Source organism: Mustelus asterias, chromosome 13 (assembly GCF_964213995.1).
Source record: "Mustelus asterias chromosome 13, sMusAst1.hap1.1, whole genome shotgun sequence".
In the NCBI taxonomy this organism is placed as follows: Eukaryota; Metazoa; Chordata; class Chondrichthyes; order Carcharhiniformes; family Triakidae; genus Mustelus; species Mustelus asterias.
Genome location: NC_135813.1, coordinates 6837627 through 6864801, shown reverse-complemented (window position 1 = coordinate 6864801; position 27175 = coordinate 6837627). Strand labels below are relative to the sequence as shown.

Here is a 27175-nt window from a genome sequence, read left to right as displayed (position 1 = left end):
TAAATTTCTTCTGCCAGACTATTTTGTCATCTGGCTCCAGCTGCCCATTAGATTGCTTTTTGTTCTGTTTGTCATTGATTCAGTTTAATTGTTTCTTTGGTTCCTGATTGAATCCAGACTACTCTCACTGGAGCGAAAATTATTCTGCCCTGGGAATCCATGCTATTGTGGAAACCAGACTCGGTCATTCATCACCTTTCCCCCCCCCCCTCCATCAGTCCTCCCCGTCTCTTCGTGCATTCTCTTCCCTTCTCCCCGCCCACCCACTCCCTCCCCGTCCTCTTCCCCTTTCCCTCCCTGTCCTCTCCCCCCTTTCCCTCCCTGTCCTCTCCCCCCTTCCCTCCCCGTCCTCTCCCCCCTTCCCTCCCCGTCCTCTCCCCCCTTCCCTCCCCGTCCTCTCCCCCCTTCCCTCCCCGTCCTCTCCCCCCTTCCCTCCCCGTCCTCTCCCCCCTTCCCTCCCCGTCCTCTCCCCCCTTCCCTCCCCGTCCTCTCCCCCCTTCCCTCCCCGTCCTCTCCCCCCTTCCCTCCCCGTCCTCTCCCCCCTTCCCTCCCCGTCCTCTCCCCCCTTCCCTCCCCGTCCTCTCCCCCCTTCCCTCCCCGTCCTCTCCCCCCTTCCCTCCCCGTCCTCTCCCCCCTTCCCTCCCCGTCCTCTCCCCCCTTCCCTCCCCGTCCTCTCCCCCCTTCCCTCCCCGTCCTCTCCCCCCTTCCCTCCCCGTCCTCTCCCCCCTTCCCTCCCCGTCCTCTCCCCCCTTCCCTCCCCGTCCTCTCCCCCCTTCCCTCCCCGTCCTCTCCCCCCTTCCCTCCCCGTCCTCTCCCCCCTTCCCTCCCCGTCCTCTCCCCCCTTCCCTCCCCGTCCTCTCCCCCCTTCCCTCCCCGTCCTCTCCCCCCTTCCCTCCCCGTCCTCTCCCCCCTTCCCTCCCCGTCCTCGCCCTCCTTCTCTCCCCACTTCCCACCCCGTCCTCTCCCCCTTCCCACCACGTCCTCTCCCCCCTTCCTTCCCTGTCCTCTTCCCCCCTCTCCCCGATCCTCTCCCTGCTCCCCCCCCCCCCCCCATCCTCTACCCTCCTCCCCCCCCCCCCCCATCCTCTACCCTCCTCCCTCCCCATTCTCTCCTCTTCCCCCCTCCCCCATCCTGGCCTCCCTCCCTCCCCTTCCTGGGCCCCCCCTCCCTTTCCTCCCCATCCTCTCTCTCTCTCCCCTTCAATATTCCCCCATCGCCACATTAATCTGCAGTAAATTGAGTTTCTAAAGTAGATGGAGCAGGTCCACTTGGATTAATACTTCATTTGATTTTGCAAAGGCATGTGAAGGGTGAAGTAATTTTGCGTAAATGGCAGGTCTTTCATGCCTTTGGAAGAATGCTCCTTACTTGATGGCTTTCCAACTGGATAATAGCTTTCAGATAGATGGAAAAATGTACAAATTGAGGATTAATTGTTAGATTCTTAAAACCACAAGCATTAAAACCAAGAATAGGAACTATGTCAACTGCCTAACAAGGTGGTGGAAGCAATGTCAGTGGTAATTCTGAAAAGGCAATCCGATATAGATTGGAGAAGGAAATACTTGAAGGCCAGTGTAGAAGCAGCAACAGGAGCGGGACTAACCGGGACTAACCAGATATCTCTTTAATTGGCACAATGTGTGGAAAGGCCTCCGTTTGTGCTGTTTGATTCTCTGAATATCTGCCTATTGTCCTTCCGTTTAGAAGGGTGGTCGGTTTAGCTCAGTTGGCTGGACGACTGGTTTGTGATGTGGACAATGCCGACAGCGTGGGTCCAATTCCCGTACAGGCTGAGGTTATTCAGAAAGGCCCTGCCTTCTCAACTTTGCCCCTCGCTTGAGGTGTGGTGACCCGTGTCTGCACAGATTTCCCCCGGGTGCTCTGGTTTCCCCCCCTGTGGCCCAAAGATGTGCGGGTTAGATTGAAAGACCATGCTAAATTGTCCCTTGGCGTCATGGGGGGACTAACAGGGTAAGTATGTGGGATTCCAAGGATAGGGCCCGGGTGGGGTTGTTGTCAGTGCAGGCCGAATGGCCTCTTCCTGTACTGTAGGGATTCAATGATGACCTTCAGGTTAAATCACCACCTGTCAGCTCTGCCATCACAGGGAGAGCAACCTATGGTCATCATATAAACCAGCCTCCCATTCGTTGACATAAAATACTGCGGATGCTGGAATCTGAAACAACAACAAAAAATACTGGAAAATCTCAGCAGGTCTTCAGACTTTGCCATCAGACTTTTGAATGGACCTACCTTATATTAAGTTGATCTTTCTCTACACCCTAGTTATGACTAAAACTGCATTTGGCACTTTCTCCTTTCCTTCTCTATGAACGGTATGCTTCGTCTGTATAGCGCGCAAGAAACAATACTTTTCACTGTATATCAATACATGTGACAATAATAAATCAAATCAAATCTGGGAGAATGGTGACTTTACCTTTACCAGTACACAGACTGAATAATTTGTTTTGTTTTGCAAAGTTTTTAACTTATTCAGTGCCCAGCCAGATTATTCCCTAAGTAAACCCGGACTCTGATATTGCAGAGGCATTAACCGGCGATTTCTTCTATTTTAAACTGAGCATACGGCTGGACAGCTGTTTCATTCAGTTTTGTGCCCCCTAAGTCCGTCATCCTCTGAGATGCTTCTTTCTTCGTTGCGCTTCTCCCGGGACTGAAACTTATCCGTCAAGTTATTCAGCAAATATTCCAGCACCTCGCCAAAGCAAATGATCTCGCCGAAGGCTTCGCGCAGTCAGAAATTTTAGCTGGCACCAGGCAGCTGCCATGGGCCACATCGAGGTAGCAAATATTTACACTGGGCATGCCAAAGTTCGGGTGCAGTTTTGAAGAGATCTTTGTTTTCCGGCACTGCCCATGTAAGCGATTATTCAGTCAATAGTCGAATCTTTGGGATAGTCAGCAACGGGTTGCTGAGCAAGATCTGACGGGCAGAAGACAGAATGGATTTTCTCTGTTGCAATAACAGCTCTTAAAGAGAGTTATGCTGCTTTAAAAGCTTTTTCTTTCCAATGTGGTCCCGGATTTATTGCTTCCAAAAAATACTTGGACTCGGTGCTCCAAATCTGCCGTTTGGTTTGCTAAACTGAATTCCATCCGGTGAGTTCCAAATCCATCCTCATTTACAAACTTTATCGAATAATTAATTCCTTAAAATACAATTCAGTTTGCAAGTCCAGCAGAGGGAAATATGCCTTCTGGAGGCTTTGTGCCGAGTTGACGATTGTGCAGTTTAAAAGGACAGTGTGGGATGTTAAAAGGTTATAGGAATGTTTGCAATTCCAGATTGAAATGCAGTTAAGCCCCGGTTCGGACTGAGCTCCTCTTTATTGCTCACGGTTCAGACAAGTGATTTGTTCAGACACATTTTGTTGTTTTTGATACGGAATTTCACTGCTCTCTGAGTACGTCACACCCTCGACAGACCAGATGAAACTTTAAATCGACTTTTTATTCAAGCCACAGTGAAGAATGTTGCCTTCCACAAGATGGCGTGCAGAATTGTTGAGAGATACGTGGCATGCACAGTTATACCTTTGCTTATCTTACAAGTAATTTGCATATAGCAATCAGAAGTATACATTTGTTCTGAAGTCATTGACATCCAATTACAGTCGAAAGTTCTGATTACTTCATTTGTATCAGGTGAATATAGTTAACCAAGTTAAAGCCTCTAGATGCTTGTCTAATTATAATGACTAATTATTGATGAGGTACGCCTACATAGTTACACCATCCAAACATCCGTGCCTTCTGTTATCGCTACCACCTTGAGATTCTCAGAGTTCTCACCCTCTTGTCCCTTGGTCAGCATGTTTGTGCTGCCCATCTGTAAGTGTGGGAACTGCACTGAAACGTCTTCACAGCAGCTTCCCAGGAAACTGTGCTGTACTTAATTCACTGCATTCATCGATTTTAACCCCTTCAGTTTTTGTCTAACAGCACAACTCCTTGACATAGCTGCCAATAAATCCAATAAGCAATTTGAGGTGAATTTCTTTATCCAGAGATTGGTTAGAATGGGGACTTCACCACCACAGGGAGTAGTTGAGGCAAATAGGCTAGGCAACTCTAAGAAATCATGAACAGTGAGATAGATCTGATGGGCTGAATGGTCTGTGCTATATGTTCTGCATAATTTTCATTTCTGGCAAGTTTTTGTTACATTTTAAGAAGACGAAATGATCCAGTAATGGATCAATAATTGGAGGTGATGGTCGAGTGGTATTATCGCTAGACTATTCATCCAGAAACTCAGCTAGTGTTCTGGGGACCCTGGTTCGAATCCCACCACGGCAGATAGTGGAATTTGAAATCAATAAAAAAGATCTGGAATTAAGAATCTACTGATGACCATGAAACCATTGTCGATTGTCGGAAAAACCCATCTGATTCATTACTGTCCTTTAGGGAATGAAATCTGCCATCCTTACCCGGTCTGGCCTACATGTGACTCCAGAGCCACAGCAATGTGGTTGATTCTCAACTGCCCTCCAAGGGCAACTGGGAATGGGCAATAATTGTTGGCCAGCCAGCGACGCCCATGTCCTACAAACAAATTTTTTTTAAATGGGATCCTACACCTGAATATTCTCCAGTGTGCCCTGCTGGTGATTGCAAGTTTCTGTGACTGTTAAATGAGGGTCAGGCTGGCACTCATAAAACCACAGAATCCCTACAGTGCAGAAGGAGGCCATTCGGTCCATCGAGTCTGCACCGACCACAATCCCACCCAGTTCTTTACCCTGTAACCCCACGTATTTACCCTACTAGTCCTCCTGACACTAAGGAGCAATTTACCATGGCCAATCAACTTGCACATCTTTGGACTGTGGGAGGAAACCCACGCAGACACGGGGAGAATGTGCAAACTCTGCACAGACAATGACCCAAGCCAGGATTCGAACCCAGGTCCCTGGCGCTGTGAGGCAGCAGTGCTTGCCACTGTGCCGCCCTATACATTTAACTATACATTTTGGGACACTAAGGGGCAATTTGGCATGGCCCATCCACCTAACCTGCACATCTTTGGACTGTGGGAGGAAACCAGAGCACCTGGAGGAAACCCACGCAGACACAGGGAGAACGTGTAGACTCCACACAGACAGTGACCTAAGCCGGAATTTGAACCCAGGTCCCTGGCGCTGTGAGACAGCAGTGCTAACCACTGTGCCACCATGCTGCCCACTATGTGCCTTCTGCGCCTGACAAGCTTGCTGGTCCTCACCAACCTGAGTGTACACTAGTTAGTCGTCAATAGAACCAACAGAAATTCACCCTGGGGGAAAATAATTGGAGCACGTATTTCAAAGCTACCCAAGAAAACAAGTTACGTTTTACTTGGGCAACTGTTCCTTCTCCGATCCTTTATAGATATGACTTTGTTTAACTGAACCAGCTCATCTGGCAGCGTCAGCATTTTAATAAAGCTATGGAGAGCAAATGCATCAATCAAGTTGCTGCACTGTCGTGACTAACAGGCTGTAAAATGTAACCCAGACAAAATGGGGTTTATTTTTCAAAGCTCTATCCTGTATCCTCTTACTCGAGTCAACTCACCTCATCCATATCTCGCCAGGAGATGAGATCATCTATCATCACGTAGACATCTTCCAGTGTCCTAGAACTGGCTTTAAGAGTTCATGTTGTAGAGACTATTTGGCTAAATGGATTTAGAAAGTCAATCTGTTGGAGTGAGTAACTTAAAGCTTCCTCTGTCTTTCTTGCTAATACAGTTGCGTGAAGATTAGGCACGATTGTTTTACTCAGTGGGGAATTCAACGCAAAAAGGAGCCAGTTCACATTCCATATCAGCCACTAAAGAGAATCTGAACCTGCAATGTAAATGAGATGCCGTACTGATTGCTTAATCAATCCCATTAATACAACAGAGGATATGAAACTATAGGAAAAGTCAATTGCTATATCAGTGAAGTCAATCTTCCCGGATCGCAGTTCCTCCGGTTAGGTTGTTATATCTTCTGGTATTTTTCTAACTGTCCAAGATTGAATCAACAGCAAGCATGAAGGCAGAGCAATTTGCAGGATTCTATCATTGGATATGGACATCGCTGGAAAGACCAGCGCTTGTTGCCCATCCCTAATTGACCTTGAGAAGATGGTGGTGAGCCACCTCCAGTCCATGTGTAGATAGCTCATTGTCACGTTGACATCTTCCAGTGTCCTAAAACTGGCTTTAAGAGTTGATGTTGTAGAGACTATTTGGCTAAATGGATTTGAAAAGTCACTCTGTTGGAGTGAGTAACTTAAAGCTTCCTCTGAGTGCTGGTAGGAAGGAATATTTCAGGATTTTCACCCAGAAATAGTGAAGGAACGGTGATATAGTTTCAAGTCAGGAAGGTATGTTGCTTGGTTAAGCAAGGGAGATGGAAGAATACAAAAGGATGTGCGGGAATAAAGGGGAATGCTGTAGATCGTTTCAGTTCAGGAGCGGCAAGGTGGTTAAGCTTTAAAGTTTATTTATTAGTCACAAGTAAGGCTTACATTAACGCTGCAATGAAGTTACTGTGAAATTCCCCTAGTCGCCACATTCTGGTGCTTGTTTGGGTCAATGCACCTAACCAGCATGTCTTTTGGACTGTGGAAGCAAACCAGAGCACCCAGAGGAAACCCACGCAGACACGGGGAGAACGTGCAAACTCCATACAGAGAGTGACCCAAGCCGGGAATCGAACCCGGGTCCCTGGCGCTGTGAGGCAGCAATGCTAACCACTGTGCCACCGTGCTGCCCCTGTGCTGCCTCACAGTGCCAGGGACCCGGGTTTGATTCCAGTCTCGGGTGACAGTGTGGAGTTTGCACGTTCTCCCCATGTCTGCATAGGTTTCCTCCGAGTGCTCTGGTTTCCTCCCGCAGTCTAAAGACATGCAAGTTAGGTTGTTTGGTGATGCTCAATTGCCCCTTAGTGTCAGGGAGATAAATATGTTGGATTACGGGGATAGGGCCTGGGTGGGATTATTGTCGGTGCAGGATCAATGGGTCGAATGGCCTCTTTCTGCCCTGTAAGGATTCTCTGATTCTCGGAGCTGGCGCATGAGCAAGTGGCCTCTTTGCCACCTTTTCTACAAATTTCGGAATTTGGACCTGGATGGTGACTTGCTGGAGGCATTGCTATTTATATACTTGATAATGTGTTCTTCAGCCCTCACTTTCAAATCATCTGATTTGCATTCCTCCGAACTCAGCAATGGTTGTGTGAAACTCCGGTGTTTAATTAGATCATTGAAGTCCCCATGAGTTTAGATAGTGAGAACAAAAGTCTGATTGTTTGGCACATTTAACAGAGGTGATTCTTGTGTCAGCATGAACTCTAGCTGAATGTCTTACTGCAAAGCTTGTGCTCTGTTTAAGATGCATAGAAAGAAGTCTCACAACACCAGGTTAAAGTCCAACAGGTTTATTTGGTAGCACAAGCCACTAGCTTTCAGAGCGCTGCCCCTTCATCAGGTGAGTGGGAGTTCTGTTCACAAACAGGGCATATAAAGACACAAACTCAATTTACAAAATAATGGTTGGAATGCGAGTCTTTACAGGTAATCAAGTCTTAAAGGTACAGACAATGTGAGTGGAGAGAGGGTTAAGCACAGGTTAAAGAGATGTGTATTGTCTCAGCCAGGATAGTTAGTGAGATTTTGCAAGCTCAGTTGTGGGGGTTACAGATAGTGTGACATGAACCCAAGATCCCGGTTGAGGCCGTCCTCGTGTGTGCGGAACTTGGCTATCAGTCTCTGCTCAGCGACTCTGCGTTGTTGAGTGTCGTGAAGGCCGCCTTGGAGAACGCTTACCCGAAGATCAGAGGCCAAATGTCCGTGACCGCTGAAGTGTTCCCCAACAGGAAGAGAACACTCTTGCCTGGTGATTGTCGAGCGGTGTTCATCCATTGTCGTAGCGTCTGCATGGTCTCCCCAATGTACCATGCCTCGGGACATCCTTTCCTGCAGGGTATCAGGTAGACAACGAGTTGCAAGTGTATGTACCGTGTACCTGGTGGATGATGTTCTCATGTCAAGATACTTAGAAACATAGAAGATTGGAGCAAGAGGAGGCCATTTGACCCTTCAAGCCTGCTCCGCTATTCATTACGATCATGGCTGATCATCCAACTCAATAGCCTAGTGAGTCACCTGATGAAGGGGCAACGCTCCGAAAGCTCGTGATTCCAAATAAACCTGTTGGACTTTAACCTGGTGTTATGAGACTTCTTACTGTGCCCACCACAGTCCAACGCCGGCATCTCCACCTCGAATGGACACAAGTTCAAGGTGAGGAGCAGGAAGTTTGAGGGGTGGTGGGGCGGGGGGGGGGCGTATTTTGAGGAAAAACGCTTTTACCCAGAGGGTGGTGACGGTCTGGAATGCGCTGCCTGGGAGGGGGGTGGAGGCGGGATGCCTCACATCCTTTAAAAAGTACCTGGATGAGCACTTGGCAAGTTATAACATTCAAGGCTATGGGCCAAGGGCTGGCAAATGGGATTAGATGGGAGGTCAGGTGTTTCTCGCATGACGGTGCAGTCCTGGTGGGCCGAAAGGGCTCTTCTGCACGGTATAATTCTATGGAATAAAATATGCCATCCTTACCCGGTCTGGCCGACATGTGGTTCCAGACCCACAGTAATGTGGTTGGCTCTTAGTTGCCCTCCAAAATAGCCCTTGCTAGGTCATTATAGAGAGGCAGCAATTGCCAGCGCTGCCCACATCCCATGAAAGAATTGGGATAAAAGACAGAAAATTGTGAGAATTGGTTTCAGTGAGTTGCTTCTCTTGACGTTGTGAGTGGAAGCACATTCAGCGGCCAACCTGAGAGGACAGATCTTACCCCGCACATTCTCCTCAAAATCTCCATCTCCTACACAGTCACTATTTTAACCCATCTGCAACTGACAGGATGCTGTACCTGGGAGTGTTTTCACCATGACGTATTGTTCCTACCTCTCTCAAGATTACTGTTGGACTTAAAAAATGAATTCCTTGCAAGGCAATGTTTTTTTTTAAAATCTATGCCGTAAAAATTTGCTTTGTTATGTTGCTACGAGAATTTTGTTGCAGGAATGTTTATTTTTAAATTTTCACGCCATTCTTAAAGCCAGTGTGCAGAGTGGACAGGGCAAGTCCTTAATCCATCTCTTTGCTTGCTCCAAAAACCAATTCCAACTCAATCCAATTCATAGTCCCTACAAGAGAGACAAACAAGATCCAAGCTGACAAGAAAAAAGCTTTGATTTGATTTATTAGTGTCAAATGTATTGGGACATAGTGAAAAGTATTGTTTCTTGTGCACTATACAGACAAAGCATACCGTTCACATAGTACATTGGGGAGAAGGAAAGGAGAGGATGCAGAACATCGTGTTACAGTCATAGCTAGGGTGCAGAGAAAGATCAACTTAATACATGGTAGGTCCATTCAAAAGTCTGATGGCAGCAGGGAAGAAGCTGTTCTTGAGTCGGTTGGTACATGACCTCAGATTTTTGTATCTTTTTCCCAACGGAAGAAGATGGAAGAGAGAATGTCCGGGGTGCGTGGGGTCCTTGATTATGCTGGCTGCTTTTCTGAGGCAGCGGGAAGTGTCGACAGAGTCAATGGATGGATGTCAATGGATTGCACCTGATCTTGGGCTCGATCTGATGCTTGATCTTAGCCAAAAGGCTGAGATTTTTTGTCTTCTCTTGCTTACCTCGATAGAATTCGGTTCACAGAAGTGTCTGCATAATCAGCACCTTCTCCATTGGACTGGCCAACATCTTATTTTTCCCCCCAAGACTGAGGCACTGGCTATATTTTTATGCAGTTCCAGCACCGAAGGAGTTAGAAGTAGCTACAATGGTACAGACTAATTGCAGCGTCAAAGACCTTCCACATTATCCCATTGTGAAAATTCATGTCTTTGTTCAACAATCTCCTTAATTATTCCGTCATGTAACAGGCTTGTGCAGATTTGATTCTGTCCTAATTAAGGTAAACTCCTGCAAAAGATTCCAAGTGTAGCCTGTACCTTTTTTAGGATTCTTTTCTTTTGCTCAATTTCTGTTTATCTCCAGTCGTTAGGAATGTATTCCTTTTACGAGCCTTCGCTTGCTCCCTTGGACGCGGAATATTATACATATCTAACGTCATCTCATAAAACTGTCAGCTTTCAGCTGCAAGTCCTCACCCAGTTGTATTTTGGGAGTTGCGCCTCTGGTTACTCACAGTTGGACTGATGGTCCCCTCGAGGAGTCATTAAGTCTGCGCACAGCACATCCCGTTCCGCAGCCACAGTTCCTCGCATGGCCGATCCCAACACTGACTCTGATGCGAAGATGGTGTGAACGCACGACCAACACCACTGTCCACAGGCTGGAGAACAGTCGTGAGTGGCTCAGTTGCTGTCACTGTGGTTGCCAGGGCTGTCTCTTGCTGCATGTTCCTCATAAACCATTTGTTTAGCTGCGGAGTGCCTCCAGCTTTAGACCGGTGAGTGGTAATTGTGGTCAGGCTGTGAAGAGATGATTGTTTTCAGCTTTCATCCACTTTCTATAAGGGTGAAAAATGCTGGCAATATTGTTCAAAAAGTTGCCCTAAATTTGACTTGATTTATTATTGTCACAGATATTGGGATACAGTGAAAAGTATTGTTTCTTGTGCGCTATACAGAAAAAACGTACTGTTCATAGAGTATATAGAGTTAGGGACGGCATGGTGACACAGTGGTTAGCACTGGGACCTCTCAGCGCCAGGGACCTGGGTTCGATTCCCGGCTTGCCTGTGCAGAGTCTGCATGTTCTCCCCGTGTCTGCGTGTGTTTCCTCCCACACTCCAAAGATGTGCAGATTAGGTGGATTGGCTGTGCTAAATTGCTCCTTGCTGTCAGATGGACTAGCTAGGGTAAATGCATGGGGTTATGAGGATGGGGCCTGGGTGGGATTGTGGTCGGTGCAGACTCGATGGGCTGAATGGTCTCCTCTTGCACTGCAGGGATTTTATGATTATAAGAGCACAATAAGTGTACAGTGGCACTGCTTCCTCACAGCGCCAGAGACCTGGGTTCAATTCCAGCCTCGGGTCACTGGCTGTGTGGAGTTTGCACATTCTCCCTGTGTCTGCATGGGTTTCCTCCGGGTGCTCTGGTTTCCTTTCACAGTCCAAAGATGTGCGGGTTAGGTTGATTGGCCATTGCTAAATTGCCCCTTAGTGTCAGGGGAATTAGCAGGATAAATACGACCCAACTAGTCCATGCCTGTCTTTATGCCCAACTTGAGCCGCCTCCCATCTTTCCTCATCTCAATCGATCATCATAATCCTCTATTCTCTTCTCCCTCATCTGTTAGTCTAATTTCCCCTTGAATGTATCTATACTGTTCACTTCAACCACTCCTTGTGGCAGCGAGTTCCACATTCTCACCGGTCTCTGGGTGAAGAAACTTTCTCTTGAATTCCCTATCGGATTTCTTGGTGACTGTATTATATTGATGCTCTCTGGTTCTGCTTTTCCCCACAAGAGGACATGTTCCCTCTGTATCCACTCTGTCAAAAGTTTCCAAATGTTAAAGACCTCTATCAGGTCACCACCTTTAGGCTTTTTATCAAGAGAGAAAGAGACGCAGATTGTGAATCCTTTCCTGACATTTAAACTTTGATTTGATTTATTATTGTCACATGTATTAATATACAGTGAAAAGTATTGTTTCTTGTGCGCTATACAGAAAAAACGTACTGTTCATAGAGTATATAAGACCATAAGACCATAAGACATAGGAGCGGAAGTAAGGCCATTCGGCCCATCGAGTCCACTCCACCATTCAATCATGGTTGATTTCAACTCCATTTACCCGCTCTCTCCCCATAGCCCTTAATTCCTCGAGAAATCAAGAATTTATCAATTTCTGTCTTGAAGACGCTCAACGTCTCGGCCTCCACAGCCCTCTGTGGCAATGAATTCCACAGACCCACCACTCTCTGGCTGAAGAAATTTCTCCTCATCTCTGTTCTAAAGTGACTCCCTTTTATTCTAAGGCTGTGCCCCCGCGTCCTAGTCTCCCCTGTTAATGGAAACAACTTCCCTACGTCCATCCTATCTAAGCCGTTCATTATCTTGTAAGTTTCTATCAGATCTCCCCTCAACCTCCTAAACTCCAATGAATATAATCCCACGATCCTCAGACGTTCATCGTATGTCAGGCCTACCATTCCTGGGATCATCCGTGTGAATCTCCGCTGGACCCGCTCCAGTGCCAGTATGTCCTTCCTGAGGTGTGGGGCCCAAAATTGCTCACAGTACTCCAAATGGGGCCTAACCAGTGCTTTATAAAGCCTCAGAAGTACATCCCTGCTTTTGTATTCCAAGCCTCTTGAGATAAATGACAACATTACATTTGCTTTCTTAATTACGGACTCAACCTGCAAGTTTACCTTTAGAGAATCCTGGACTAGGACTCCCAAGTCCCTTTGCACTTTAGCATTATGAATTTTGTCACCGTTTAGAAAATAGTCCATGCCTCTATTCTTTTTTCCAAAGTGTACGACCTCGCACTTGCCCACGTTGAATTTCATCAGCCACTTCTTGGACCACTCTCCTAAACTGTCTAAATCTTTCTGCAGCCTCCCCACCTCCTCAATACTACCTGCCCCTCCACCTATCTTTGTATCATCGGCAAACTTGGCCAGAATGCTCCCAGTCCCGTCATCTAGATCGTTAATATATAAAGAGAACAGCTGTGGCCCCAACACTGAACCCTGCGGGACACCACTTGTCACCGGTTGCCATTCTGAGAAAGAACCTTTTATCCCAACTCTCTGCCTTCTGTCTGACAGCCAATCGTCAATCCATGTTAGTACCTTGCCTCGAATACCATGGGCCCTTATTTTACTCAGCAGTCTCCCGTGAGGCACCTTGTCAAAGGCCTTTTGGAAGTCAAGATAGATAACATCCATTGGCTCTCCTTGGTCTAACCTATTTGTTATCTCTTCAAAGAACTCTAACAGGTTTGTCAGGCACGACCTCCCCTTACTAAATCCATGCTGACTTGTCTTAATCCGACCCTGCACTTCCAAGAATTTAGAAATCTCATCCTTAACGATGGATTCTAGAATTTTGCCAACAACTGAGGTTAGGCTAATTGGCCTATAATTTTCCATCTTTTTTCTTGTTCCCTTCTTGAACAGTGGGGTTACAACAGCGATTTTCCAATCCTCTGGGACTTTCCCTGACTCCAGTGACTTTTGAAAGATCATAACTAACGCCTCCACTATTTCTTCAGCTATCTCCTTTAGAACTCTAGGATGTAGCCCATCTGGGCCCGGAGATTTATCAATTTTCAGACCTTTTAGTTTCTCTAGCACTTTCTCCTTTGTGATGGCAACCATATTCAACTCTGCCCCCTGACTTTCCTGAATTGTTGGGATATTACTCATGTCTTCTACTGTGAAGACTGACGCAAAGTACTTATTAAGTTCCTCAGCTATTTCCTTGTCTCCCATCACTAGATTACCAGCGTCATTTTGGAGCGGCCCAATGTCTACTTTTGCCTCCCGTTTGTTTTTAATGTATTTAAAGAAACTTTTACTATCATTCCTAATGTTACTGGCTAGCCTACCTTCATATTTGATCCTCTCCTTCCTTATTTCTCTCTTTGTTATCCTCTGTTTGTTTTTATAGCCTTCCCAATCTTCTGACTTCCCACTACTCTTTGCCACATTATAGGCTCTCTCTTTTGCCTTGATGCATTCCCTGACTTCCTTTGTCAGCCATGGCTGCCTAATCCCCCCTCTGATAACCTTTCTTTTGTTTGGGATGAACCTCTGCACTGTGTCCTCAATTACTCCCAGAAACTCCTGCCATTGCTGTTCTACTGTCTTTCCCACTAGGCTCTGCTTCCAGTCGATTTTTGTCAGTTCCTCCCTCATGCGCCTGTAATTACCTTTATTTAACTGTAGAACCTTCACATCTGATTCTGCCTTCCTTCTTTCAAATTGCAGACTGAATTCTACCATATTATGATCACTGCTTCCTAAGTGTTCCCTTACTTTAAGATCTTTTATCACGTCTGGCTCATTACATAACACTAAGTCCAGAATAGCCTGTTCCCTCGTGGGCTCCATCACAAGCTGTTCCAAAAAGCCATCCTGTAAACATTCAATGAATTCCCTTTCTTTGGGTCCACTGGCAACATTATTTACCCAGTCCACCTGCATATTGAAATCCCCCATGATCACTGTGACCTTGCCTTTCTGACATGCCCTTTCTATTTCGTGGTGCATTTTGTGCCCCTGGTCCTGACCACTGTCAGGAGGCCTGTACATAACTCCCATTATGGTTTTTTTGCCTTTGTGGTTCCTCAACTCTACCCACACAGACTCCACATCGTCTGACCCTATGTCGTTTAGTGCTATTGATTTAATTTCATTTCTAATTAACAAGGCAACCCCGCCCCCTCTACCCACCCCTCTGTCTTTTCGATAGGTTGTGAATCCCTGGATGTTTAACTGCCAGTCCTGAACCCCCTGCAACCACGTCTCTGTGATGCCTACCACATCATACCTGCCAGTCACAATCTGGGCCACAAGCTCATCTACCTTGTTCCGGACACTGCGGGCATTTAAATATAGCACCTTTAATTCCCTATTGACCGTCCCTTTTTGTTTTCGTAGTGTGGTGGACCTTGGTCTACTGAGCCTTTCCAGACACTGTGTCATATTTTGTGAGATGGGGACTATCGTAACCTCTCCTGAGTGCTGTCTTTTCGTGATTTTTTGTAATCCTAAGCAGCTACGCTTCCCACTGATTCCTTCACCTCTTGGTTCCCTGACTTTCCCTTCCCCCCCAATCTCTAGTTTAAAGTCCTATTGACCACCCCATTTACTCTCTTCGCCAGAACACTGATCCCAGCTCGGTCCAGGTGGAGTTAGGGACGGCATGGTGACACAGTGGTTAGCACTGGGACCTCTCAGCGCCAGGGACCTGGGTTCGATTCCCGGCTTGCCTGTGCAGAGTCTGCATGTTCTCCCCGTGTCTGCTTGTGTTTCCTCCCACACTCCAAAGATGTGCAGATTAGGTGGATTGGCTGTGCTAAATTGCTCCTTGCTGTCAGATGGACTAGCTAGGGTAAATGCATGGGGTTATGAGGATGGGGCCTGGGTGGGATTGTGGTCGGTGCAGACTCGATGGGCTGAATGGTCTCCTCTTGCACTGCAGGGATTTTATGATTATAAGAGCACAATAAGTGTACAGTGGCACTGCTTCCTCACAGCGCCAGGGACCTGGGTTCAATTCCAGCCTCGGGTCACTGGCTGTGTGGAGTTTGCACATTCTCCCTGTGTCTGCATGGGTTTCCTCCGGGTGCTCTGGTTTCCTTTCACAGTCCAAAGATGTGCGGGTTAGGTTGATTGGCCATTGCTAAATTGCCCCTTAGTGTCAGGGGAATTAGCAGGATAAATACGACCCAACTAGTCCATGCCTGTCTTTATGCCCAACTTGAGCCGCCTCCCAACTTTCCTCATCTCAATCGATCATCATAATCCTCTATTCTCTTCTCCCTCATCTGTTAGTCTAATTTCCCCTTGAATGTATCTATACTGTTCACTTCAACCACTCCTTGTGGCAGCGAGTTCCACATTCTCACCGGTCTCTGGGTGAAGAAACTTTCTCTTGAATTCCCTATCGGATTTCTTGGTGACTGTATTATATTGATGCTCTCTGGTTCTGCTTTTCCCCACAAGAGGACATGTTCCCTCTGTATCCACTCTATCAAAAGTTTCCAAATGTTAAAGACCTCTATCAGGTCACCACCTTTAGGCTTTTTATCAAGAGAGAAAGAGACGCAGATTGTGAATCCTTTCCTGATATTTAAACTTTGATTTGATTTATTATTGTCACATGTATTAATATACAGTGAAAAGTATTGTTTCTTGCACGCTATACAGACAAAGCATACCGTTCATAGAGAAGGAAATGAGAGAGTGCAGAATGTAGTGTTACAGTCATAGCTAGGGTGTAGAGAAAGATCAACTTAATATATGGTAGCTCCATTCAAAAGTCTGACGGCAGCAGGGAAGAAGCTGTTCTTGAGTCCGTTGGTACGTGACCTCAGACTTTTGTACCTTTTTCCCGACTGAAGAAGGTGGGAGAGAGAATGTCCGGGGTGCGTGGGGTCCTTAATTATGCTGGCTGCTTTTCCGAGGCACTGGAAAATGTAGACAAAGTCGGTGGATGGGAGGCTGGTTTGCATGATGGATTGGGGTTCGTTCATGACCCTTTGTAGTTTCTTGCGGTCTTGGACAGAGCAGGAGCCATACCAAGCTGTGATACAACCAGAAAGAATGCTTTCTATGGTACATCTGTAAAAGTTGGTGAGAGTCATAGCTGACATGCCAAATTTCCTGCACATTTTTGACATCATCCTTGTAAATCTTCACTTGCACGCTCTCCACTCTTTATGTATCCTGAATTAAAAAGGATACATAAAGAGTGGAGAGCGTGCAAGTGAAGATTTACAAGGATGATCATAGAAATCATAGATTCTTAGATTTCTATGATCACAGTCGTGGTTTTCGGGAGAATTGAATCACCATCGGAAGAGAAAATCTTTTATTCTTTCTTGGGACGAGGATGTTGCTGAGCAAACCCCACCATTTGGCGGATAGGGTTAAAGAGAATCCTAAGGCGTTCTATAGGTATGTCAAGAACAGAAGGTTGGTTAGGGCAAGTTTAGGGCCAGTTATAGATGGCAGAGGGAAGTTATGTGTGGAACCGGAGGAGATTGGTGAAGCATTGAACCAATATTTCTCTTCGGTGTTCACGCAAGGGGACATGAATATAGCTGAGGAGGACACTGGGTTGCAGGGGAGTAGAATAGACAGTATTACAGTTGATAAGGAGGATGTGCAGGATATTCTGGAGGGTCTGAAAATAGATAAATCCCCTGGTCCGGATGGGATTTATCCAAGGATTCTCTGGGAGGCAAGAGAAGTGATTGCAGAGCCTCTGGCTCTGATCTTCAGGTCGTCGTTGGCCTCTGGTATAGTACCAGAAGATTGGAGGTTAGCGAATGTTGTCCCATTGTTTAAGAAGGGGAACAGAGACTTCCCCGGGAATTATAGACCGGTGAGTCTCACTTCTGTTGTCGGCAAGATGTTGGAAAAAATTATAAGGGATAGGATTTATAGTTATTTGGAGAGTAATGAATTGATAGGTGATAGTCAGCATGGTTTTGTGGCAGGTAGGTCGTGCCTTACTAACCTTATTGAGTTTTTTGAGAAAGTGACCAAGGAGGTGGATGGGGGCAAGGCAGTGGAAGTGGTATATATGGATTTTAGTAAGGCGTTTGATAAGGTTCACCATGGTAGGCTTCTGCAGAAAATGCAGATGTATGGGATTGGGGGTGATCTAGGAAATTGGATCAGGAATTGGCTAGCGGATAGGAAACAGAGGGTGGTGGTTGATAGTAAATATTCATCATGGAGTGCGGTTACAAGTGGTGTACCTCAGGGATCTGTTTTGGGGCCACTGCTGTTTGTAATATTTATTAATGATCTGGATGAGGGTATAGTTGGGTGGATTAGCAAATTTGCTGATGACACCAAAGTCGGTGGTGTGGTAGACAGTGAGGAAGGGTGTCGTAGTTTGCAGGAAGACTTAGACAGGTTGCAAAGTTGGGCCGAGAGGTGGCGGATGGAGTTTAATGCGGAGAAGTGTGAGGTAATTCACTTTGGTAGGAATAACAGATGTGTTGAGTATAGGGCTAACGGGAGGACTTTGAATAGTGTGGAGGAGCAGAGGGATCTAGGTGTATGTGTGCATAGATCCCTGAAAGTTGGGAATCAAGTAGATAAGGTTGTTAAGAAGGCATATGGTGTCTTGGCGTTTATTGGTAGGGGGATTGAATTTAGGAGTCGTAGCGTTATGTTGCAACTGTACACAACTCTGGTGCGGCCGCACTTGGAGTACTGTGTGCAGTTCTGGTCCCCACATTACAGGAAGGATGTGGAGGCTTTGGAGAGGGTGCAGAGGAGGTTTACCAGGATGTTGCCTGGTATGGAGGGGAGATCCTATGAGGAGAGGCTGAGGGATTTGGGATTGTTTTCGCTGGAAAGGCGGCGGCTAAGAGGGGATCTTATTGAAACATATAAGATGATTAGAGGTTTAGATAGGGTGGATAGTGATAGCCTTTTTCCTCTGATGGAGAAATCCAGCACGAGGGGGCATGGCTTTAAATTGAGGGGGGGTAGTTATAGAACCGATGTCAGGGGTAGGTTCTTTACCCAGAGGGTGGTGAGGGATTGGAATGCCCTGCCAGCATCAGTTGTAAATGCGCCTAGTTTGGGGGCGTTTAAGAGATCCGTAGATAGGTTCATGGACGAAAAGAAATTGGTTTAGGTTGGAGGGTCACAGTTTTTTTTTTAACTGGTCGGTGCAACATCGTGGGCCGAAGGGCCTGTTCTGCGCTGTAATGTTCTATGTTCTATGTTCTAACCCCACCATTTGTTTCCCATCCCTAATTGCCCTTAAGCTGAGTGGCTTTGCTAGACCACTTCAGAGGGCAGTTAGGAGTCAAGCACATTGTTGTGGATCTGGATTCAGAAGTCAGCCAGACAGTCGGGGAAGGACAGTAGATTTCCTTCCCTGAAGACCATAAGACATAGGAGCCGAATTAGGCCACTCGGCCCATCGAGTCTGCTCTGCCATTCAATCACGGCTAATATTTTCTCATCCCCATTTTTCTGCCTTTTCCCCACAACCCCTAAGCCCCTTATTTAATCAAGAACCTATTTTTGTCTTAAAGACATTCAATGACCTGGACTCCACAGCCTTCTGCGGCAAAGAGTTCCAGAAATTCACCACTCTCTGGCTGAAGAAATTCCTCCTCATCTCTGTTTTTTTATACATAGAAACCCGACAGTGCAGAAGGAGGCCATTCGGCCCATCGAGTCTGCACCGACCACAATCCCACCCAGGCCCTACCCCCACATATTTACCCGCTAACTACGCATCTCAGGGACAATTTTTAACCTGGCCAATCAACCTAACCCGCACATCTTTGGACTGTGGGAGGAAACCGGAGCACCCGGAGGAAACCCACGCAGACACGAGGAGAATGTGCAAACTCCACACAGACAGTGACCCGAGCCGGGAATCGAACCGGGGACCCTGGAGCTGTGAAGCAGCAGTGCTAACCACTGTGCTACCGTGCCGCCCGTTTTAAAGGATCGTCTCTTTAGCCTGAGGTTGTGCCCTCTGGTTCTAGTTTTTCCTACTAGTGGAAACATCCTCTCCACGTCCACACTATCCAGGCCTAGCAGTATCTTGTAAGTTTCAATAAGATCCCCCCTGAAGCACCAGCTGAGTTTTTGGAACACAAAATGACGGCTTCATTTTCTCACTGAGGCAAGCTTTATATTCCAAATTTCTTTATTGACTGAATTCAAATTCCACCAGCTGGGTTTTGAACTCGTGTCCCCAGGAACTTAGCCTGGGCCCCGGGATTGCAAGTTCAGTGACATTATCACTACACCACTGTCTCCAAGGATCATCTCTGCCAGAGGTGTGGCGCAAGGTGAATTGCTCTTGTAAAGAGCCAGCATGGACACAACGGGCCGAATGGCAACCGCTCATGCAGAAATATTGTGTGATCCTACCAATCTATAATAAGGGGACCAGAACTGCATGCAGTATTCAAAATAGCCTAACCAAGATTCGACACAGTGTTAGCATAACTGCTCCACATTTTGTTTCTATCCCTCTCGACATAAAACCTTGGTTTGCTTTTATCATGGTCTCGTATCTCTGTTTTGAGGTAGTCAATAGTTGGGTGGCATGGTGGTGCAGTGGTTAGCACTGCTGCCTCACAGCGCCAGGGACCAGGGTTCAATTCCAGCCTTGGGTGACTATCTGTGTGGAGTTTGCACGTTCTCCCTGTGTCTGCGCGGGTTTTCTCCCACAGTCCAAAGATGTGCTGGTTAGGTGGATTGGCTATGCTAAATTATCCCTTAGTGTCCCAAGATGTGTAGGTTAGGTCTATCCGGGGTTACGGATTCAGGTGTGTGGTGGGGGTACAATTCTGAGTTGGCACAGACTCGATGGGACGAATAGCCTCCTTCTGCACTGTAGGGATTCTATGATTCTAATCAACCACCACAGTTCACACAACCCAGCAATACTGGTAAAAAACTGCAGCTTTAAAGATTGCCATACTTAAATGGAGCATAAGCACCCAGACATATAAAATAATTTGATGTCCATAAATGCCAGAGGCTGATCTCTCCCTGGTCTCAAACCCACCTCCCCACCTGTTCCCCATATCCCCTTATCCCTATTTTTATTAGAAATATATCTATCTCCTCCTTGAAACCATTCAATGATTCAGATTCCACCGCGCTATGGGGCAGCGAGTTCCACAAAATCACCACCCTCTGCGAGAAGTAGTTCCTCCTCATCTCAGTTTTAAATCTACCGCCTCTCAACCTATACCTGTGGCCTCTTGTTCTAGATTGCCCCAGAAGAGGAAACATTTAGTCTACATTTACTCTATCAATCCCTTTTAAAATTTTATTAACCTCGATCAGTTCCCCTCTCATTGTTCCAAACGCCAGCGAATACAAGCCCAAACTGTTTAATCTCTCCTCATGCGTCAACCCCTTCATCCCCGGAATCGATCGGGAGATACAGATTGGGAATAGTTGGTTTAAAAAATAAAGCAGCCAATGAATAATTGGGGAAAATAAAACTTAAACAGCGAAAGGAGGGTGAAAGCAGATTCACTATTAATTTCCAAAAGGGAACTGGATTTTTACTTGAAAAGGAAAACTGAAATGCAGCATTTACAGGGAAAGGGTGGGGGAGTGGGACTCATTGGGATTTACAGGGAAAGGGTGGGGGAGTGGGACTCATTGGGATTTACAGGGAAAGGGTGGGGGAGTGGGACTCATTGGGATTTACAGGGAAAGGGTGGGGGAGTGGGACTCATTGGGATTTACAGGGAAAGGGTGGGGGAGTGGGACTCATTGGGATTTACAGGGAAAGGGTGGGGGAGTGGGACTCATTGGGATTTACAGGGAAAGGGTGGGGGAGTGGGACTCATTGGGATTTACAGGGAAGGGGTGGGGGAGTGGGACTCATTGGAATTTACAGGGAAAGGGTGGGGGAGTGGGACTCATTGGGATTTACAGGGAAAGGGTGGGGGAGTGGGACTCATTGGGATTTACAGGGAAGGGGTGGGGGAGTGGGACTCATTGGGATTCACAGGGAAAGGGTGGGGGAGTGGGACTCATTGGGATTTACAGGGAAGGGGTGGGGGAGTGGGACTCATTGGGATTTACAGGGAAAGGGTGGGGGAGTGGGATTCATTGGGATTTACAGGGAAAGGGTGGGGGAGTGGGACTCATTGGGATCAGTCATCGTTGGCACAGGTTGTCTTCGCTGTGCGATTCTAAGATTGGAAATCTGCAATGAAAACGAAAAAAAGCTTAAAAAGCACTGCAAGCTACTTAGCCTCTGAAAGCGAGAGATAAATTAACAATTTGGGATCTAATAAACGGCTCGACCCAACACAAACCTGTCTTTTGTTCTTTTGAACATCGACTGACACTGCAAAATCATTCACCATTTTCGTTACCTTACATAAAAATTAATTTGCCCGCAACTGTCGCATGTTATCCACAGTACAAATGGGGGATCAGCAAGTTCATCGTAGAATCCCGAGTGGAGAAGGAGGCCATTTGGCCCATCAAGTCTTCACTGACCCTCCGACAGAGCACCTTGCCTACGCCGAAGCTCTTCCCTATCTGCGTGAACCCGCGCATTTACCATGGTTAATCCTCCTCTCCTACACATCTTGGGACACTGAGGGGCAATTTAGAATGACCAATCCACCTATCTTCGGATTGTGGGAGCAAACTGGAGCACTTGGAGGAAACCCACACTGACACAGGGACAACATGCAAACTCCACACAGTCACCCAAGGCCGGAATTGAACGCGGCTCTGTTCTAGCCTACAGAGATGATCCAATTTGGGCACATCATTTTAGAATTTATTGTTGAATTCACAAGTATCGTGCTATTTTGAGGCATGGCTGGTTTATCAAGCAGCAGTGTTATTTTTAGTCGTTGAAATTGATGAGTTCATATTATTCCGTCAAGTGATCCTGATGATTTGTCTGGCAGCAAATGGTGACAATAAAACCCAATGATGAAAGACCCAGGGGTAGAGAAACTCACCTCATCTCGTGTTTTGCATAGATTACATCTAACGTCTTTCTCCTGTAATGTGATCAAAGCTTAACTTCGCACAGTGAAGAACAACAGGGCACATATGTTGATGCGAGCTGGAACAGGCATTTAATTTATAGACATTTGTTTTCATGAGATCCTGTCCTATTAAAGCATAAAACACAAATGTGAAGCGATGGCACGCAGTGCATTGAAAAGGCCATATTTTTAAAACTGCTTTCACGCAGGTAGCAAATTACCTAACTTGAAATTAAAAATAATTCTGGGGAAAACATGTTTTAACCCTTATCCATTTTGAGAAGTAATGTACAAATTCAATTTAAAGTTAAAGTTTATTTATTAGTGTCACAAGTAGGCTTACATTAACACTGCAATGAAGTTACTGTGAAAATCCCCTAGTCGCCACACTCCGTCTCCTGTTCGGGTACACTGAGGGAGAATTTGGCATGGCCAATTTACCTAAGCTGCACGTCTTTGGAGTGTGGGAGGAAACCAGAGCGCCCGGAGGAAACCCACGCAGACACAGGGAGGACACGCAAACTCCACACAGACAGTGACCCAAGCCGGGAATCAAACCCGGGTCCCCAGCACTGTGAGGCAGCAGTGCTGACCACCGTGCCGCCCATAACACAAGACCTTATTCCTGCTGCAAATTGAGGCCGCGAGAAGGTTGTTTTGAAACAAATCCCGTGTAGTTGAAGGCAACCCTTCACCCACACAGTTCAGCAATCCTTGCATTTTTGGGGCAGCACAGTAGCACAGTGGTTAGCACTGCTGCTTCACAGCTCCAGAGACCTGGGTTCGATTCCCGGCTTGGGTCACTGTCTGTGTGGAGTTTGCACATTCTCTTTGTGTCTGCGTGGGTTTCCTCCGGGTGCTCCGGTTTCCTCCCACAGTCCAAAGATGTGCGGGTTAGGTTGATTGGCCATGCTAAAATTGCCCTTCGTGTCCTGGGATGCATAGGTTAGAGGGATTAGTGGGTAAATCTGTAGGGATATGGGGGTAGGGCCTGGGTGGGATTATGGTTGGTGCAGACTCAATGGGCCGAATGGCCTCTCTCTGTGCTGTAGGGTTTCTAAGATTTCATTCCTCAAATAGTCTAGGGGCCATTGGAAACATGGGGCATTAAAATGGGGTCACATCAGGGGGAAAAAAAAGCTGTTCTAATTCCCAGAGAATTTGGGTCCTTTCTGCTCAATTTCTCTGTAAAGTGAACCACTATCATTCTGGGAATCAGTCCGGTGCACCTTCATTGCACCTTCTGTAAAGCAAGTATACCCTTCTTAGATGGGCTGAAAGGCCTCCTTCGATACTGTACCATTCTCTAATTCTGCTATTATACTTCAATGTTGTTTCCAGGTGTTGAACAGCGTGCTGGTTTTTGCTCCTGGGAGCATTTGTTACTGCGCTGACTTGCTGACACATGTAGCAGACAGGGCATGTGTGGTTATAACAAGCTGTTAATGTAAAAAGTATCAAGTTTTTCTGCAAAGTGCTATTCCTGCACGATACACCATCTGTCGGAGTTCGCAAATTGTTGGATATTTAAAACTGTTGTGTGTGTTTGAAGTGAGCGCAAAACCCACACCTATTTGGCTGCGATCGATAAGTTTTTTGACGTTTATTCGATTGTTGCCAAAGAAAAGAGCCTTTCTTTTGTTTCCTTCATGAGTGTGCGACACTCCCACACACACCTCGAAGTGGAATAACACCTTATCTGTCCGTGGGAATGAAAAATTAAACCAAGGTGTTTTTCTGCCTGTTCAGACAACTTTAAAGAATATTTCATTACGAGTTACAGAAATGCTGAATCATTGACATGTTGATAGAATTGTCAGCAACTTCAAGTGGTAAAAACAAGAGAAATATTTACACCTTGGATGCAGAGGGAGCGCATGGCTCTGGCAGTCAATGTTGTGTAAAATCAGCACATACCTCACTTCACTCGCCCTTGCTTTATGTGCGTATCACTTCAGTTATACTGGTAGGAAAAAAAAGTTACGTGGAAGGAAATCAGTTCCGACCAGTAGATCATTGGATCCCTACAGTGCAGAAAGAGGCCATTTGGCCCATCAAACCTGCACAACAACAATCCCACCCAAGCCCTATCCCTGTAACCCCAGGTATTTGCCCTGCTAATCCCCCTGACACTCGGGCAAGTTAACATGGCTAATCAACCTAATCCGCACACCTTTGGAGTGTGGGAGGAAACAGGAGCACCCGGAGAAAACCCACGCAGACACGGGAGAACGTGCAAACTCCACACAGACAGTCACCTGAGGCCGGAATTGAACCTGGGTCTCCGGCGCTGTGAGGCAGCAGTGCTAACCACTGTGCCATCCTAAAGTGGAATGTGGCAACTTTGTGCGTGGGCCAAGGTCAGCAAAATGTCTTGTCGGCCACATTCAGAACCCTGATGGACCACATGTGACCACTGTTCTAAACTCCAAAGAGTATAGGCCGAGTCTACTCAATCTCGCCACATAGGATAATCCCCTCATCCCAGTCTATCGAACCCACTAAGACAAGTGTGTCCTCCTTTAGTTAAGGTTATCAAAACTACACGCAATAATGCCTTGAGAAACCAAGGTACATTGTCTAAGTAGCCACGGTTCTTTCAGCTCATGTTTAATTGGCTAACTATACCTCATTGGATATTTAAGATCTTGCACCATGTGCAAACTCTATATTGATCAAGATTTTTAAACTTTAATTGTGTAGAAGGTAAACCGGGATCCTTCAGATGAAGAATGCTTCTTCGATCTACTGAGTCGTTTCCAAAGTAATCGTATGGATGATCAACGCTGTACATTTGAAGAACGTCAAAATGGCACGACAGGGAGTTCATCGACCCCCGTGTCTCCTCTGCAGGACAGAATATGTGAGTATGTGAATGTGAAAGTATGAGGCAAAGAAAGAATTGCACACAATTGGGAACCTGCAGCTATTTAAACTTGAGCACTGTGTTAAATTTCCTCCCTCCTCCACCCATGGGACTTATTTGACCAAGTGTGTGGAGTTTGCACGTTCTCCCCGTGTGTGCGTGGGTTTCCTCCGGGTGCTCTGATTTCTTACCACAGTCAAAAGATGTGCGGGTTAGGCGGATTGGCCATGCTAAATTGCTGCTTAATAACCAACAATGTGCAGGTTAGATGGGTTGGCTGTGCTAAATTGCCTCTTAGTGTCCAAAGATGTGTAGGTTTGGTGGATTGGTCAGGTTAAATTGCCTCTTAATGTCCAATGATGTGCAGGTTAGATGGATTGGCCATGGTAAATTACCCCTTAGTGTCCCAAGATGTGCAGGTTAGATGGGCTGGCCATGGTAAATTGCCCCTTGGGGTCCAAAGATATGTAGGTTCGGGGCGATTTGCCATGCTAGATTCACTGGGTTATGGGTATAGGGCAGAGGCATGGGTCTGGGTAAAGTATGTTTTTGGAGTGTTAATGCAAACTTGATGGGCCAAATGGCCTCTTGCTGCACTGTAGGGTTTCTATGGTTCTGACTCCAGGAGCTGATTGCCCAGATCCCGCTTTGCAAGTGGCCACTGAGAGGTGAAACTAATTTGCAAACAGCACAGAAGAAAACCCAGCTGACTTGGTACATTAACAATCTCTAACTTTTGTCCCCGAGGTGCCCACACAACCTGCAGAGTGGAACAGGCAACGAGCAATTCTGTGCCAATTAGATTGGCACAGGAAATGTCCACTGGCCACAGCTTCTACGTGAAGCAAGTCATGCGTGTGACGCAGAACCAGTGGGAGCTGCGGGTGGATCCTGCATATCCAGTTCCATTAAGTCATCACAGTATCCCCACGCTGCACCACTGAGCAGGGCAGCACCTGATCAAACCTCGCTGACCTATGTGGCCGCATCTCTGGCATTGCCATCTTTCACCTGCACTGGCAAAAATAACATTAAATACAGAGATCCACGCAGGTGAAGATTCTGTGAAATTAGCTGGTGTGTGACTGAGAGTTGTTTGTTGAGCGATAAGTTTGTTGGGCGGCACGGTGGCACAGTGGTTAGCACTGCTGCCTCACAGCGCCAGGGACCCGGGTTCGATTCCCGGCCTGGGTCACTGTCTGTGTGGAGTTTGCACGTTCTCCCCGTGTCTGCGTGGGTTTCCTCCGGCTGCTCCGGTTTCCTCCCACACTCCAAAGATGTGTGGGTTAGGTTGATTGGCCATGCTAAGTTACTCCTCAGTGTCAGGGAATTCATGATGTGGAGATGCCGGCGTTGGATTGGGATGGGCACAGTAAGAAGTCTCACAACGCCAGGTTAAAGTCCAACAGGTTTATTTGGTAGCACGAGCTTTCGGAGCGCTAACCCTTCATAGGCAATCACCTGATGAAGGAGCGGCGCTCTGAAAGCTCATGTTACCAAATAAACCTGTTGGACTTTAACCTGGTGTTGTGAGACTTCTTACCGTGTCAGGGAATTAGCAGGGTATTTATGAGAGGTTACGGGGATAGGACCTGGGTGGGACTGTGATCGGTGCAGGCTTGATGGGCTGAATGGCCTCCTTCTGTACTGTAGGGATTCTATGATATTGTCCCATTACCACCAACGGATATAAAAGAGGGTCTGCCAACTGTCTGAAAGTATGGGGACATCGCACCAATGACAAGGTGGTAATGACCAGATAATCTGTTTTTAGTGGTGTTGATGAGGGAGAAATATTAGCCAGGCTGGCAGGAACAACTGTCCTGCTCTTTTTCGAATAGTGTAATGGAATCTCTTATATCAACCCGAGAGAACAGATGGAGACTTGGCTTAACATCTCATCTGAGTGATCACCGAAAGATGTACTGGCCAACTTCCCCCCACCCCAGGGAACTGTGCCAAAACTGATTAAGCAGAAACCTGTTGTACCTTTTGCCAACTGTTACAGGTTGATGTTGTCTCAACACCGCTAACACGCTTTCT

General features: G+C 46.7%; 1 protein-coding gene across 7 annotated transcripts in view; it reads left to right on the top strand.

The window, feature by feature from the left end:
- Positions 1–27175, top strand: part of gpsm1b (G protein signaling modulator 1b) — a 298729-nt gene that overhangs the window by 266602 nt on the left and 4952 nt on the right. For 6 of the 7 annotated variants that reach the window (XM_078226261.1, XM_078226258.1, XM_078226259.1 and 3 more), the window contains one exon: positions 24970–25129. In XM_078226261.1, the coding sequence (XP_078082387.1) occupies positions 24970–25129 (160 nt within the window). Of the gene's footprint in view, positions 1–10204; positions 10502–24969; positions 25130–27175 lie in introns of those variants that run through there. The other variant, XM_078226264.1, reaches the window with a different exon arrangement.